The sequence below is a fragment of the Mastigoproctus giganteus genome, chromosome 5, assembly GCF_048544385.1.
Source record: "Mastigoproctus giganteus isolate SK-2022 chromosome 5, ASM4854438v1, whole genome shotgun sequence".
Classification (NCBI taxonomy): domain Eukaryota; kingdom Metazoa; phylum Arthropoda; class Arachnida; order Uropygi; family Thelyphonidae; genus Mastigoproctus; species Mastigoproctus giganteus.
In genome coordinates, this window is record NC_143579.1 from 121663171 (window position 1) to 121681245 (window position 18075).

General features: G+C 37.0%; 1 protein-coding gene across 3 annotated transcripts in view; it reads left to right on the top strand.

The window, feature by feature from the left end:
- The window catches only part of LOC150085670 (cGMP-specific 3',5'-cyclic phosphodiesterase-like), a 575777-nt gene that overhangs the window by 377354 nt on the left and 180348 nt on the right, over positions 1 to 18075 (top strand). For all 3 annotated transcript variants that reach the window (XM_090374174.1, XM_090374175.1, XM_090374176.1), the window contains exons 12-13: positions 320 to 466; positions 4611 to 4718. In XM_090374174.1, the coding sequence (XP_090230300.1) occupies positions 320 to 466; positions 4611 to 4718 (255 nt within the window). The remainder of the gene's footprint in view (positions 1 to 319; positions 467 to 4610; positions 4719 to 18075) is intronic.

The following is an 18075-nucleotide window of genomic DNA, read 5'->3' on the forward strand; positions in this document are numbered from 1 at the left end:
AATTAGGCTCTGTTAGTTATACATAGAACCATGTTGGATTTTATAATAAGCAAAACTTGGCATTGTTTTTATGTAATTCAGTGCTTTTAGTTTATAGACAGATATTTATATTAAAGCTATATACTGTGAAACATTTTTTCCTGAATTTTTCATTTCAGAATTCTCCTTCACATTATAGTCCAGCAAATATGGTAATTACAAAATATATATATATATTCATACCTCTCATTCTGTTATAGATATTTTAAAAATTTAAAATATTCAGATTTAGAATATTTAGATTTTTATTTACTAATGCTAATTATTTATGTATTTTCAGAAACTTCCCATTCCAACTGCAGATAATTTTGGACTATATAATTATGACTTTTGTGACTTTCCACTATCAGATAATGAGACATGTCAAGCTACAATACGAATGTTTATGGAGCTTGATCTGATTGGCAAATTCCACATTCCTTACATGGTATGCAGGTTAGACATTTTTCTTTTCTAAGTAAAAGATAATTGCACTAAAATTTAATTGTTTAATGTAACTACTCTAGTGATGCACAATTTTTTTTTTTTTTTTTTTTTTTGAAATAAGTAATTCAGTAACTTCCTTGTTTAGGCATGGATCCATCATTACATATTTATTAATTAAAAAAAAAATTACCATTAACAAAATTTACCTGGAAATGGTTGTTCCCTCATTCATAATAAAAACAGTTGCATGGAATGGCTGGTGCCCGGTTTTCTGTTTTTAGAAGGGTTTTTTTTTTTTTTTTTAATTTTTCTTGGAGTACATCAATGCTTGAACTTTTGCTAATAGATTGCAATACTTTTAATTAGCCTTTTGTGGTGACTGTGACATTATAAAATTCCATTCCCTGTCTGATGCCACAGTAGCCACAACAGTCAGTTTTGCCCATTATGAAGTTTGTTTCCTACCATGATAGCATAATTATTGTATTCCATTTATATGTCATATACAATATGAAAAATTAGATGAATATTCATTAACAAGATTCACTTGTTAATAAGCAGTAGTTGTTTTCGTTCATTTTAGAAGTCACAGAGTATCTTATACTCTGTGACTTCTAAAATGAGGCTTCACTTCTTACACAGAGTATCTTATACTCTGTGTAAGAAGTGAAGTATTTAGACATGGAATCAAAACCTTGTAACAATCTTTCTGATGAAAAAATGAGAAATTGTTAAAAAAAAATTTTGATTCAGAATTTGAACCAAAGGCCATTTTTGGTGTTAACATAGGTATAAATGGAAAAAAAAAAAAAAAAAACAACCCTAATATAAAGGAATACTTGTCTGAAGAATGGACGTATTCCTTTTTTCAAGAACATATTTAATAGGAAGAGATTTCTGCAGGTATTTTGGATGTTGTATCTCTGCTCATTGAAAAATAGGAAACAGGAAACAAAATGAATTCAGAATAGAGGATCTAAGGTAACAAAATACTTTTAGTGATCCGAATTAACAGTTTTGTGAATAATTTGTTCTAGGAAGAATTATTGCATTATTTGTTTGTTTCAAGGGTAGAATTTCATTCAAATGTTGTAACTGTCAAAAGCTGGCAAAGTGGGCCTTTGTGTATTATTATGGAGATTTTATAACCATATCTGTGATGACTTGATACAGGTTATGTGTCAGCTGTTTATGCCATATTTTAGAATCTAGACCATAGAAATTGATGGAAAGAGACTGGCAGGCACTCAGTTTTACAGATTACCCCCAGTCCTCATCTAATACTGTCAAGTGGAAACTTAGGGAGGCTAGAGCAACAATATTAGTACAAGGGTAATACGTAGGAAGCTGTATAACTTAAATTTTATGGAAGGGCTGCAGCGCACAAACCAAACAGTGCAGAATGAGTGCACATTATTAACTTGTTTGGTGAATAACACACCATAACTGATCCTTTAAGTGGTGGTAGATTGTGCAATGGAATGATGAATCATGGTGCATGGTTTTCCAGTCAATGGCTGTGTTCGGGTATGATTGATTCTTGAAAAACATTATTTACCAGAATGTGTTATCCAAACTTTTGCAGAGGTTCTATCACCATTTCACGTTGTTTCTCATGGTTTGGCATACAACATACCATTCCTGGAATGATGAATGCCATGCAATACAATGACATTCTGGACAATTCTGCTCTTCCTTTTGCTGTCAGCATGACAATGCAATATGTCATACTTCACAGCTGTAGTGGCTTCATTTGAGGACGTGGATATAGAGAAGCTTCATTGGCTTGAATGCAGTCTTAAACCCACTGAACACCTTTGGGATGAACTGAACCACTGGCTTTGACATAGGCCAGTCTGCTGGCAGTCAGTAGCTGAATTGACTGCTGTGTTGAAGAGGAATGGACCAGTATTCCTCCTTCCTGCTATCAGAAATTGGTTTAGAGTCTAGTGACAAGAATACATTGTTTAATTAAAGCCAAAGGTTGGCCAGCATGTTATTAAATATTGTATCAATAAAAGGTTCTTTGAAACTTGCAGATGTCCACTTACTTTTGGCATTATAGCATATATCTGTTGTTACCTATTTTATGTAGTAATTCAAACATAAATTGAGCAGTACTTAACTTCTAGAAATAATGGCAATGGTGATGTGAGAAAGATACTTGTTTATGCAAAACTGTAAACAAACATGATGGCATGGAACCAGAGAGAGAGAGAGAGAGAGAGAGAGAGCGCACACACCTTGAACCAACAACTAACATGCAATCTATATTTTAGAGTGGCACACCTAAAATCTGTATTTTAAGTGTGCAACTGTATATTATAAAAGAACCTTTGATAATCATCTAATTAAAAGGATTTGGGTAAAATTGTTAAAAAAAAGTGGTAAAACAAAAGTGGTAAAGTGTGTTGTAATGAGATCATATTATGTGTTCAAAGGTAAGTTGTTGTTTTGTTGTTGTTATGTAGGCTTAATGGCACATAAGCTGCTAAGGCTATAATGTGCCTGGTGAAGTTGCACACCATAATATTTAAAAGCAGTGTCATATGGTTGTCTTCTTCTATTGAATAAAAAAGTTAGTCTGTTGAATTGAATAACCTGAAGCTTATTAAAAAGCTGATGAAAAAAAAAAAAAAATGGAGTATATACAAATTCAAATAAAATTTGAGGAGGTTTTATGACTGTATCTGTGAGGACAGTTACGAAGATTTTGAATAAAAAAAATAGTGAAGTAATTTTTATTGTGAATTATCTAATGAAATGCCCTTAGTTAATACAAATTATATGCTCTTAGTTAATACAAATTATATTATGTGAACAGTGAGATTTCCTACACTATCCATATAATTTAACAGAAAAGTCCAATAAACCGGAAAGTGCAAATTGTTTTTATTGTTTTATGGTCGTTACCTCCAGAAATGCGCTTTAGAAAAATATCACAAAGGCATTTAAAATTGATTCTTATAATGGAACATATGATAACGATGAAAGTGTAGTGCATTTTAATGATTTGAATTAGTAACTAATACAATTTACAAACCACGCTCACGACCTTTTATATGGCCTTCAGGTCACGCTCGTGACCTTAAAAAAAATGATATTTTAGAGAGATAAATAGCTTAGTTATGCAGCGAAAATTTCAACTTCTGAGATCTTGAAACAAATTACCAAAAAAGATGTGTTATTGAGTTCACATTACGATATTTTAATGGTACTATGGTGTCTCTGGAACTGATTAATATCGTAAAGTGGGATACACTGTATCTTATAGCTATGCATGTGGTTTGGATGTGGTATTTATGAATGTTTAACATTAATTTTTTGCAATTAATGTTCCTATTTTCGATTTTGTTGATACTTGATACTTGGGGGGGGGGAACTCGTAAAGCGAGAACTGCCTGTATATATTTTAAAAAAAAAAAAAATTTTTTTAAATAGAATAACAAGAAGGCAGAAAAATGTAAAAAAAAAAAAAAAAAACAGAATAATGGGGAATGGTAATAGAATATTCTCATATTCTATTACTATGAGAATGAGAATATCTAGTGCAGTCAAAGGCAGCAAATACTAAACCTATGCTGAGCATGGACAATAAAGTGAGAAAAAATGTGAAGGAGATAGAAAGTAGTAATAGAAGGTAACAAAAAATATGTATAATAAGAGATAAATAATTACAAAATAAGGATGTTTTGTCCACACAATTTGCAATACCTGGCCATTGACACTGCTCACTTGTCAGCTGTCAATGGCCAGGATTTGAAGCAAAATAGCAACACATCTCCATTTCTGATGTAATTTTTTTTTTTCCTCACTTTATATATATATATATATATTTAATACATAGGCTATTAACTGATCAGTTAACCCTTGTAAATAATAATAATACTTTTCACTGGGGAAACGTTTTTTATTTTAAGTAGCACAATATCATGCCAAACTGGTATGAAGGTAGCAAGTGCTCTGTATGAGAATTATGTGCCACTATGAAAAATATTTTCTTTTCTAATACATGCCTTGGGTTTTTACACCAAGAATGTTAAAAGGGTTTGCATTCTTGTATCATTTACATAACTGTACTTAGATATAAAGCCTGTCAAGTTCTTTTGATTTCAGATGTAGATTGTTAAATATATTTTGTTTAGGTGCTTTGTCGCTGGACTCTTAGTGTGAAAAAAAACTATCGACCTGTAATTTATCATAATTGGAGACATGCATTGAATGTTGCGCAGACAATGTTTGCTATGTTAACAGTGAGTATGCATGATTTGTATTCCAGAAATTTAACATCTGTCTATTTAATTTATATTTTTACTTACTCTTTCCTCACCTGATAAGAATTTTTAAAAAGAGAATTAGTTTGGGAAAGATGTTAACATTTGTTTTGTTACAGAGAATCATTGATGAGATTTCTCTCTTTCAAGCATTCATTATCTATTCTCAATTTCAAGGCCAAACTTTCCAGATAACCCCATCTAGCCAGTAATTGAGAGATAGCATCATTATTGATTCTATGTTCTTTAGCAAATAAGAATTCCTCTAACTTTCTTCTCATACATGTCATGACAACATTGATTGGTTCATTATGGAAATTGTTAAGTACTTGTTTCTGCTTATTTTGGTTATTCAGTCAGTCTGTCAAACAACTATGAATCTATTAAATCTGGTTCATAATCCAGTTCATTTTCTAGGAAATCTTGTGACCGATAACCAGGTATGTACAATAAAAATATTAACAATAGGAATAAACAGAAATGTATTTGGTTTTTTATTATTTGCCTAACACTGTGTGCATTGAATTTTGTAATATGAGTTGTGCTGCAAGAAAATTTTTGCACCAAACATTTAAGTGTTATAGTGAGCGACTGAATATTCCTGGTTTTTTTTTTTTTTTTTTCCATTGTTGTTGTGGAACAACAATACTATATAGAATATAAAAATAAAATGTTTTTATAATCTTTGGATTATAAAATGTTTTTATAACCCAATCTTCTGGCCTATAGCGTATTCACACCCTTATTATATCTTTGCTTCTATTTAACTCACACCATACTGATTCTATAATAGCAGGCATAACTTAAAAAAAGCTTCCTTTTGTGTGCTCAGGGTGCTCATGACAAGAAGCATGACTTCATCGCCCCTTCTATCCTCGTTTTCCTTTATTCCTTTATAAATACATTGCTCCTCGACATGGGTACCTGCACATGGTGAGATGACCTCCCACTGATGCTGCTAGCATTCCAGATTACTATCACTGGAAGCCAGTACCCACACCTTGGTTCCAGGGTTACCTCATTGGAACCGTGTGTGTGTGTGTGTGTGTGTGTGTGTGTGTGTGTAGTCACACACCATTATCCATGGAAACTCAGAAAAGGGATCTAGTGGGTGAAGGGGATCCAGCCCCAATAGACCACTTTGATCCCTGCTTTGACAAGATGAGTGATCCTAGACAAGCCCAACTGGGATTAATCAGTGGGTGGTTCTTACTGCTAGGGTGAAATGTATTCCAGTAGGTCTCCTTCCCTTTGTTCCTGGTACAGGGTCAAGACTTATTGGAAATGTGGGTGTGATACGCTAAGCGAACTTTAGCATTAGCATTAGTAGAGGCATATGATGCAAGAAAGCAAGCTTATTCAGCATCAGCCAAAAAAAAAAAAACCACTACTCCCATTTCACCCCTCCATTCATTCGAAATACCTGTCCAGCTGAGCCTTAAATTTGTTTAGGCTATCAACTTCAACAACAAGCGATGGAAGTCTGTTCCACAAACCAACTGCCCGCTGGCTAAAGGCAAATTTCCACACATCTATCCGACATCCGTCCTTCCTCAATTTGAATTTATGCCCTCTCAGGTGATTATTCTGAGAAAGAGGAAGAATCCCATCGGCATTGAGCATGCTCAAGCCATTCAAAGCCTTATACACCTCTATCAGATCACCTCGCTGATGCCTAGTCTCCAGGATCTGTAATTTGCAAAACTTAAGCCTTTCTTCGTAAGAGCAACCCTTTGTTCCATTCACTAATCTTGTTGCCCTTCTCTGTACTCGTTCCAGCAGCTCTACATCTTTCTTGAAATGAGGCCTCCAGACCTGTATACAGTACTCAAGGTGTGGCCTGACCAATGCCTTATACAAGGGAATAATCACATCCCTGTCCCTGCTAGAAAAATTCCTGTATATCATTGACAAGACACCATGAGCTACTCTTGCAGCTAGTCTGCAGTGCTCAGAGAACTTCATATCTGCCTGCACAATTACCCCCAGGTCCTTTTCATTCTCTACCACTGTCAGCGTAGTACCACAGAGTTGATATGTTGATCTGGGGTTACTGTTTCCCATATGTAGTACTTTACATTTGTCAATGTTAAACTTCATTTGCCACCTCTCAGCCCATCTGCTCAACCTTTCCAGATCCTGTTGCAGCAGCATAGTATCAGTAGTGTCCTTAACAACCCTGCCAACCTTGGTATCGTCTGCAAACTTGGACATTAAGCCTGATACACCATCATCAATATCATTTATAAATACAGAAAACAACAATGGACCCAACACTGAACCCTGAGGAACTCCACTAATAACATTAGTCCACGTTGAGCAGTGTTCATTGATTACCACTCTCTGTCTTCTGCCACTCAACCATCCCTTTATCCATAGCAGCAATTTGCCTCCAATGCCACACTTCTCCAATTTGTGCAGCAGTCTTCCATGCGCAACAGTATCAAAAGCCTTTCTAAGATCCAAATATATAATATCAAAGTTATTCCCTGCATCCAGTTCTTTTGTGACTACATCATAGTATCCAATCAAATTGGTCAGACAAGACCTGCCCTTAACAAACCCATGCTGTGTCTGAGCTATAACTGAATTCTTGTCCAGATGATCCTGCAGTGCTTCTTTAACCAGTGCCTCCATTAATTTTCCTGGAACCGAAGTTAAACTAACAGGTCTATAATTACTTGTGTCAGCCTTTCATCCTCCTTTGTGAATTGGGGTTACATTTGCACATCTCCAGCCCATGGGTACCTCCCCTGAGTCCAAAGAAGCTCTCATAATTATGGCTAGGGGTTTGCTTACTTCCTTTGCTGCCTCCTTTAATATAACTGGATAGATCCCATCCACCCCGGGTGCCTTTTTTATGTTTATCCTCAACAATTTCTCCTCCACTTTCCTCTCAGTTATTAGAAAATCATCTAGCTCACTGCCAATGTTTACTTCACCTACGACATTCACCTTCCTGAATAACTCCTCATGTGTGAATGTAGATGCAAAATACTCGTTTAGATTGTTAGCCACCTGAGCTGGATTCTCAACTGTTGAACCATCAACATCCAGTGGACCAATCTGATTCATCCCTTTCCTTCTTGAGTTTAAATAGGTAAAGAACTCTTTTCTGTTTTTCTTTGCATCCTTTGCCAAGGATTTCTCATAATCTGCCTTTGCCTGCCTAATCTCCTTTGTGACTTGGTTACAGACCAACTTATATCTATCATAGGCTTCCATGTCACCCATTAATTTATATGTATCCCATGCATTTTTCTTCTCTGCCATATGTCTCATTAGTTCATCTGACAACCATTTAGGCCTGAACCTTGAACAATATTTCTTGGTTGGTATGTAAAGCCTGGTAGCTTCCAAGATTAGTTCCTTGAATGCTTCCCATTTTGAATTTGCTGTTGGTAACATCATCAGTTGGTCCCACTGTATAGAATTTAAATACTGTCTCAGACCATCATAGTCGCCTTTACGAAAGCAAAAACCCTTCCCTTTACCTCTGATGGTAGTTACCTCCTTGAGTAAATCCCACTTCAGCACACTGTGATCACTGCCACCCAGTGGTTCCTTTATCTGCAGATTCCTAATGCATGATGAATCACTACTGATAATCAGATCAAGAGTATTACTCCCTCAAGTTGCCTCCCGAACATGCTGGTGTAGAAAACAATCATCCAATAAATCCACAAAAGCCTTGCTAGTGTGTGAGTGACCAACCCACAAATTCCAGTCAGTATCTGGGAAATTAAAATCCCCATACTGTTTTTTTGAGTCTTTTCCACCAACCTTGCGTAGAATTAAAAACACCAGGGAAACTAAACTTTTGATAACTGGTTTTGATAACTTTTAGTTTCCCTGGTGTTTTTAATTCTACGCAAGGTTGGTGAAAAAGACTCAAAAAAACAGTATGGATATACCCAACCGCAGAGGCCTGTTTGGAGAATTAAAATCCCCCATTATAAGACTCTCTGATTTACTGGCCCATTCTATTTCCCTGTACAGTATCTTATTATACTCATCAGAGTCATTAGGCCTATAGCACACTCACACTCCTACTCTCAATTTTGATTTACCTATGCTTATTTCACACCAAACTGACTCGACACTGCCCTGTCCATCGATGTCGACTGGCTTCACTTCCTTGGATTTTATGTGTTTTTTAACTAATAGCATAACCCCTCCTCCCTTCCTATCCTGTCTGTCCTTTCTGTAGATGTTGTACTCCCCAAATTCCAGTTCTGCATTCCTTATATCTGTGTGACACCACATCTCTGATATCCCAACAATATCTGCCTTTGATGTTTTGAGTAATACCTCAAATTCATCAAATTTATTTACTAAACTCCTAGCATTGGTGTACATGCAAGTATACATGCACCTGTTTCTATTCTTAGCTACCCTAACACAACCCATGTGTTTACTTGTACCGCAATGACTTCCAGCAGTCTCTGAAATATCCTGCATCTTGTTTTTCAGGCTTCTGCTCATTCCAATAGAAGCAGTGCAAGAATCTCTTTCACCTCTGCCAGTGGCTACTGTTAATCCATTAGTCTTTGTCTCCCCCCAAGCTAGCAGTTTTCCGACCCACCTAACACTGCCTCGATAGCATCAGCAAATATTCTTGCACCCTTTCTATTTAAGTGTATCCCATCCCTGTAGAAGCAATCTCTCCTGTTAACAAGTACATTCCAGGCTGAAAAAAATTCTACCCCTTGAGCCTTGCACAATCTTTCCAGGGCCGAATTGATCGACAAGGCTCTCATCATATACTCCCTCCTATCGTGTCTGGGCAGAATTGCAGACACTTTCAAATTCAACCCTACTTCACGGCTTTTTTTCAACAGTGACCTGTACTTGTTAAGTAATTCCACCGGTCTCCTACTCTTAATATCATTAGTGCCAACGTGTACAACTATATCACCTTTTGTGCCCTTAAAAGATGATATCTGCTCTACAACGTCATCAACCTTTGCCCCTGGCAGACATACCCTGGTCCTGTTCCACCTATCCTTTTTACAAAGCATGTTCCCCGTTTCCCTGACAATTGAGTCACCAACAACTACTACTAGTTCCTGTTGGACCAGCGCATTCTGCCTTGGGGGCTGCCTCTGTGTTGCAAGATGACCAAGTCCAAGCTCTGGCGTTGATGTGGGCAGCTGAGAGCTTGATGGGCCCCTCAATTTATTTCCTTCGAGGGCAAACTTGCTAACCCATTCACATTTGCAGTGCCTGCTAGAGCTCAAGTGGGCATCCCCTCGTAGAGCTCTATGGTGGGTGAGGTACTTAAGGCATTAGGAACTTTATTTTACCCTTATGAATAATTTAAATCCTTTTTCTTAGTGGGTGAAGGGGATCCAGCCCCTTCATCCACTGTAGGGGGGCCCCAGCAAGGTAAGATAAAACCGATACTGATAAAACCTCTGCAAAAAGTCCCAGAACTGAGGTTACAACATCAGTGACATCACTTTTCCAGTTGGAAAAGTGATGCCATTGATGTTGTAACCTCAGTTCATCAAAGTGATGTAATTATTTGGAAAAATGTTAACTTTCTTCATTTAGAAAAAGTTAGAAGGGTTGGTAGGATCCCAGAAATCTTTGAAAAGGGTGCATTCTGGTGATCTTTTAGTTTAAACATGTTTGTGTCCTGAACATGCCCAGCAAATTCTGAAAGCCACAATAGGGAGAATACTTATCATCATAATTAATAATTACGATAATAATTTATCCATTAATAACCCCCAATAAACTCTGAACTCTTCAAGTGGTGTCTTGTCAGAGTGGGATCTTCTTCGTGTCTCTAAAGAAGAAATCTAGTCTGAATTGAAAGATCAAAGTGCGACAGCTGTCAAGAGAATATTAATATGTAAGTGCAGGAATTTTGTTCCTACTCAAGTTCTCATTCTTACATTAAACACCCCACAGCCTCCAAGTTCCATCAAGGCAAGCTACTTCTGCCCAGTAACGATTTACATTCAAAATCCATTGAGTTGTGTTAAGTGTTAAAAATACAGCCATTCATAAACAGCCCATTGTGGTAACTCTGGCAATGCTCAGTGTGGTGCCACAGATCATGAGAGCAAGGAAGGTTCAGCTCAAAGCCAATTTGTACAAATTGCCAAGGAGAACACCACGCATATTCTTGAGCATGCAGGCAGTGGAAGGAAGAGAAAGACATTCAAAAACTGAAAATGAAACTTAACATTTCCTATCAGGAAGCCAGAAAATGCATCCAACTAGTGAATAGTGACAAGCCCTCATATGCCCAGAAAGTTTCTGGGAAGTGTATCATTGGAACTCAAACAGAGATGACCACACCACCACCTGAGTAATTTACTCCTCTTGCCTGCCATTTATTGAGTTCATCCAAACCAGTTCAAAAGAGCCACTCAGTTGACACACCTGTATCAATACTTCCTGCTGCACTAGCTCTACCAAAAGTGAGCTGCAAGGAAAACCCAATCAAAAACACCCCATCTCAGCCACAAGAATAAGTGCATGTAGAAGTGAAAGAGGCATCAGAAGAACTGGACTTGGAACTCTTTGTTGAGGACACCAGACATCCAAAAGGGATAAACCCAAGTTTGAGAAAACAAAGCCCTCAGCTCTTTGAATATCCTCAGATGGATCCAGCAAACATAAATAACAGCTACATTCATATTTTTACAGTAGAATTGCCATGGATTTGGTCGAAATAGATAACATCCTCCATAGATAACAGACCTCCGTAGCCGAGTACACGCTCTTTGAGTAGACTGGGGTTCAAGCCCCTGACTGCTGAATACGGTCGATCTGCCAACCCGCACTGGACCAGCGTGGCAGATTATGGTCCATTTCCCTCAGCATGAATTGTTGAGGAGGCTTCCATCCTGCACTGGGTTGATAATGGCTGCACTTTACTTTTTTTTTTTTTTAGATAACATCAAGGCCCTCTTACATAAGTACAAGCCAACTTGCTTTTTGCTTACAGGAAATATATTTAAAGTCAAATAAGGACTCTTCATTGCATAATTGTTCAATTATCCAAAAGGACAGAATTAGGAACAGCCCTGCCAATGGAGGAGTCATCCTATAGCATACTATAGGATGACATTAAATCACTTGATCACTTGGAAAACACTTGGCACTCTGGGCCCACAAGGATGGTGACTGATGATGATGGATTCATCATTATCTTTTGTTCACTGCATTTATAGCGATCTTTATTTTCTCTACTTAAAAATTAGAGTTTTTGTTTCAGGAAGGAAAGTCGCCTTTCTTTTTTCTTACTTTCAAACTAATACCACCAACCCTACTAATTTCTAGTCGCTGCTTGAGTAACTGATAATATATTTTATAACAGATAATATATTTTATACCCTCTCAGGTGATTATTCTGAGCAAGAGGAAGAATCTCATCAGCATTGAGCATGCTCAAACCATTCAAGGCTTTATATACCTCAATCAGATCACCTCGCAGATGCTTAGTCTCCAGACACCATAATTTTCAAAATTTAAGCCTTTCTTCATAAGAGCAATCCTTGGTTCCATTCACTAATCTTGTTGCCCTTCTCTGTACTCGTTCCAACAGCTCTACATCCTTCTTAAAATGAGACTCCAGGAGGTCTCATTGGTAATATCATCAGTACTGTATACAGTACCCAAGGTGTGGCCTGACCATGGCCTTATACAAGGGGATAATCACCTCCTTATCCTGGCTAGAAAAATTCCTGTATATCATTGACAAGACACCATGAGTTACTCTTGCAGACCGTCTGCACTGCTCAGAAAACTTCATATCTGCCTTCACAGTTAACTCCAGGTCCTTTTCATTCTCTACCACTGTCAGTGTAGTGCCACAGAGTTTATACGTTACTCTGCATTTACTGCTTCCCATATGTAGTACTTTACATTTGTCAATGTTAAACTTAATTTGCCAACTCTCAGCCCATCTTTTCAATTTTTCTAGATCCTGTTGCAGCAGCGTACTGTCATTAGTGTCCTTAACAACCCTGCCAACCTTCGTATCGTCTGCAAACTTGGACATTAAGCTTGATATACCATCATCAATATCATTTATAAAAACAGAAAACAACAACGCACCCAACACTGAACCCTGAAGGACTCCACTAATGACATTAGTCCACGATGAGCAGTGTCCATTGATTACCACTCTCTGTCTTCTCCCACTCAACCATCCCTTTATCCATAACAGCAATTTGCCTCCAGTGCCACACTGCTCCAATTTGTTCAGCAATCTTCCATGTGCAACAGCATCAAAAGCCTTTCTAAGATCCAAATATATGATATCAAAGTTATTCCCTGCATCCAGTTCCTTTGTGACCACATCGTAGTATCCAATCAAATTGATCAGGCAAGACTTTCCCTTAACAAAACCATGCTGTGTTTGAGCTATAACTGAAGTCTTGCCTAGATGATCCTGCAGTGCTTCTTTAACCAGTGCCCCCATTAATTTTCCTGGAACAGAAGTTAAACTAACAGGTCTATAATTACTTGACGCCCTTTGATCCTCCTTCTTGAATTGGGATAACATTTGCACATCTCCACTCCATAGGTACCTCCCCTGAGTCGAAAGAAGCTTTCAAGGTTTACTTACTTCCTTTGCTGCCTCCTTTAATATAACTGGATAGATGTCATCCACCCCGGTTGCCTTTTTTATGTTTATCTTCAACAATTTCTATTCCACTTTACTCTCAGTTATTACAAAATCATCTAGCTCACTGCCAGAATTTAATTCACCTCTGGCATTCCCCTCCCTGAATAATGTAGATGCAGAATACTCATTTAGTTTGTTAGCCACCTGAGCAGGATCATCAACAGTTGAACCATCAATATCCAGTGGACCAATCTGATTCATCTCTTTCCTTCTAGAGTTTACATTAAGTAAAGAACTCTTTGCTGTTTTTTTTTTGCATCCTTTGCCAAAGATTTCTCATCATCTACCTTTGCCTGTCTAATCTCCTTTGAGACTTGGTTACAGACCAGCTTATATCTATCATAGGCTTCCATGTCTCCCATTAATATATATGTATCATATGCAATTTTCTTCTCTGCCATATGTCTCATTAGTTCATCTGACATCCATTTAGGCCTTGAACAATATTTCTTAGTTGGTATGTAAAGCCTAGTAGCTTCCAAGATAAATTCTTTGAATGCTTCCCATTTTAAATTTGCTGTTGGTAATATCATCAGTTGGTCACCATATACAATTTAAATATTGTCTGAGACCACCGTAGTCGTCTTTACGAAAGCAAAAACCCTTCCCTTTACCCCCGATGGTGGTTACCTCTTTGAGTAAATCCCACTTCAGCACATTGTGATCACTGCCACCTAGCGGTTCCTTTATCTGCAGATTCTTAATGCATGAAGAATCACTACTAATAATCAGATCAAGAGTATTAGTCCATCTAGTTACCTCTCGAACATCCTCATGTAGAAAACAATCATCCAATAAATCCACAAAAGCCTTGCTGGTGTGAGTGACCAACTCACAAATTTCAGTCAATATCTTGGAAATTAAAATCCCCCTTATAAGACTCTCTGATTTACTGGCCCACTCTATTTCCCTTTACAGTTTCTTATTATACTCATCAGAGTCATTAGGCCTATAACACACTCCTACTCTCAATTTTGATCTTCCAATGCTTACGTCACACCAAACTGACTCGACACTTGCACTGTCCAGCAATGTCGACTGGCTTCACTTCCTTGGATTTTATGTGTTTCTTAACTAACAGCATAACCCCTCCTCCCTTCCTATCTTGTCTATCCTTCCTGTACACATTGTACTCTACAAATTCCAGTTCTGCATTCCTTATACCTGTGTGACACCATGTGTCTGATATCCCAACAATATCTGCCTTTGATGTTTTGAGCGATACCTCAAATTGATCAAATTTATTTACCAAACTCCTAGCATTGGTGTACACAAGTATACATGCACCTGTTCCTATTCTTAGCTACCCTAAGGCAAACGTCCGCACATCTGTCCTACAACTGTCTTTCCTAAATTTGAATTTATTGCCTCTTAGGCGATTATTCTGAGCAAGAGGAAGAATCCCATCAACATTGAGCATGCTCAAACCATTCAATTAATAAGATCACCTGTTTTTTACACAACCCACGTGTTTACTTGTACCGCAATGACTCCCAGCAGTCTCTGAAATACCCTGCATCTTGTTTTCCAGGCTGCTGCTCATTCCAATAGAAGCAGTGCAAGAATCACTTTCACCTTTGCCAGTGGCTACTGTTAATCTATTAGTCCTTGTATTCTCCCAAGCTAGCAGTTTTCTGATCCACCTAACACTGCCTCGATAGCATCAGCAAATATTCTTTCACCCTTTTATGCTATAGAATTGGCCTTGGACTGCATTAAAACTTACAGTTATCCAAAGGTGTATGATGTATACTGATTCTCTAAGTATTTTGTTATATTTTATTTTATATTTTATTAGGGATGAAATATCCAGATCATCAGTATAGATCAATACAAACCCAGAACAGTCATACCAGTTAGCCCACTATAAAGACTTCAGGTAGTTTATATATAGGCTTCACTCCCAGTGGTAACATCATGTCACTGTTCACAAACAAATTATATCAGATTGAGCCTATAAATAAACAGTGACAGTCTAGTCTGTACAGCAATCATAGAAAGGAGGTTGTCCTTGCCTGCCTGCCTGTGCATAGGACACTGAGCTCATGCATTCCTTTTTTGCCTGGGTGAAGCGAATTGCCTTATGTTTTTTACAAACAGAAGATGACCCCCCCCCCCATGTGTGACAGCTGGAGCACCATTTTAACAGTCTGTCATATTTTAGTTGAATGTCCTGATTTTATAAATTAGTATTGTTCATATTTTAATGGTTTTAGTTATGTAACTGAGATAAAGTATGACTGAGCATAACTTATACTCTCAATCAGATTTTATCTGACAGTGACCTCCAGTCAGCAGTTTTTACCTTTTTGAAATCTTTGGGCCTATTCCATTATACTTAATAATATACTTTTAACTTTTATTCATTTTTAACTTTGTATCACATTTATTTGTGTGTGTATATGCATGCATGCGTGTGCACACACACACACACACACACACACACTGTTAGCATTAGTAAAGGCACATGAAAGCAAGCTTGTATAGCATCAGCCAAAGAAAAAAAACAAAACTTCTAATTTCACCCATCCACTTGCTCCAAATGTTTGTCTAGTTCTGCCTTGAATCTATTAAAGCTATCAACTTCTACAATGACATGGAAGTTTGTTCCAGCAATCAACCACATGCTGGCTAAAGGCAAACGTCCGCACATCTGTCCTACAACTGTCTTTCCTAAATTTGAATTTATTGCCTCTTAGGCGATTATTCTGAGCAAGAGGAAGAATCCCATCAACATTGAGCATGCTCAAACCATTCAATTAATAAGATCACCTGTTTTTACACGATGACTTAGGTCACCAAATACCTTGATTTTATTGCCTTTACCTCAATCTGGCACATTATAACCTTTGTTGCTTGCTGATGTTCCAGACAAACAAACCAATCAGGAACTCGTATAAGCTCATCAAAATGCTGAATTTGTGCTTAACCTCTTCATGTTCTTTACAACAAACATATTTTATCCTGATCCCTTTGGCTATAACTTCATGATACACTGAAGAATCGATGGCTGTTAACTTCTCTACTTATATTTTGAAAATTGATTACCATAGCAGATTGAACCACAATAATTATCCAGTACCCCAGTTAGTGAGAAAGTTCCTATGTGGTGCATTTGTCATCTTTGAAGCATACTTTAATGAAAGATGAGGTAGCACTAATATCATCTGCTACTAGTATGTCATTTTCAAGTTTAAGATTATTTTGTAGACAAATTCCCAGTAATAGATTTTTTTATTTATTTTTTTATTTATTTATTTTTTTGTCTGAGTTGGGTATTTCAGCTGGTATCCTTTCCAAACAAAATTAAAATAGAAGAATGAATTGTTGTCCAGTAGTCTTTGATCAATAAAATGGCAAATGCATATGAAATTAAGGTATTAGATAGTATGAACCAGAGCTGCAATGCCCAGTACGTTCTACATTTATATTAATATTTGTAAAATAATAAGAGAAGTTTACCTTAATATAGTACGTAGAACACTTCCGTATGATGCTCTCCAGAAATTAAAACAAAAAAAATCGAAAATCTTACATTAGAGTAACAAATAATTAAAAATCAATTTAACACAATTAAAAAATCAATTTAACACAACTAAAAATCAATTTAATGCAATTAAAAATAAGAAAATTAATTAAAAGAATTTAATGAAAAAATTGTAAAATGATTTCCTTCCTGAAGCTGACAATGCTTTTTGACCATATGTCATTATCACAGGAATGAAAATTACCGAATAGGGGTAGCATGAAACTTAAATAGAGATTATCTGTCTTCGCGCATGCGCATAAAAGCCCACGAATCAGAGATCAGATATGGCCCGTGAACATTAACAGAATTCTCGTGTAATTTAATTTCTACGGTTTCTGAACGAGAAGCACGAACTGAGGCTGGATGTTGATTAACATGAATATTCAGAGAAAACACGTGGAACCTTGGTAAGACGAGTCTCAGTCACCGCAAGAAATGTTGCACACCAGGTCATTAATTTGTGTTGCAAAAGAGGAAAGGACTGAGCAATTGTTCAGTATAGTGTGTAATTTCCATATTGGCCTGGCCACAATTTTAAATTCAGTTTCCTTAAAGAATCTGTTAAGCTGTGTGTGCAAACAAATTCGGTATCTTTAAAGAATCTGTTAAACTGTTTGTGCAAACAGCTTAATAGATTCTTTAAGGATACCGAATTTAAAATTGTGGCCAGGCCAATACGGAAATTACACACTATACTGAACAATCGTTCAGTCCTTTCCTCGTTCACAACACAAATTAATGACCTGGTATACAACATTTCTTGTGGTGATTGCAACTCGTCTTACCAATGTTCGATGCATTTTACTCTGAATATTCATGTTAATCAATATGTGGCCTCAGTTGGTGCTTCTTGTTCAGCAGCGTCAGAATTAGCCTTTTACGCCGTTAACGAAAAACATACTTTTTTATTTAACAAGGCCAAAATACTTATTGTTCAACGTAATTATATGCAACTATTAATTGCAGAAACCATAGAAATTAAATTACATGAGAATTCTGTTAATGTTCACCGGCCATATCTGATCTCCGATTCATTGGCTTTTACGTGCATGTGCAAAGACAAATAATCCCTATTTAAGTTTCATGCTCACCCCTATTCGGTAATTTTCATTCCTGTGATCATGACATACAGTCAAAAAGCGTTGTTGGCTTCAGGA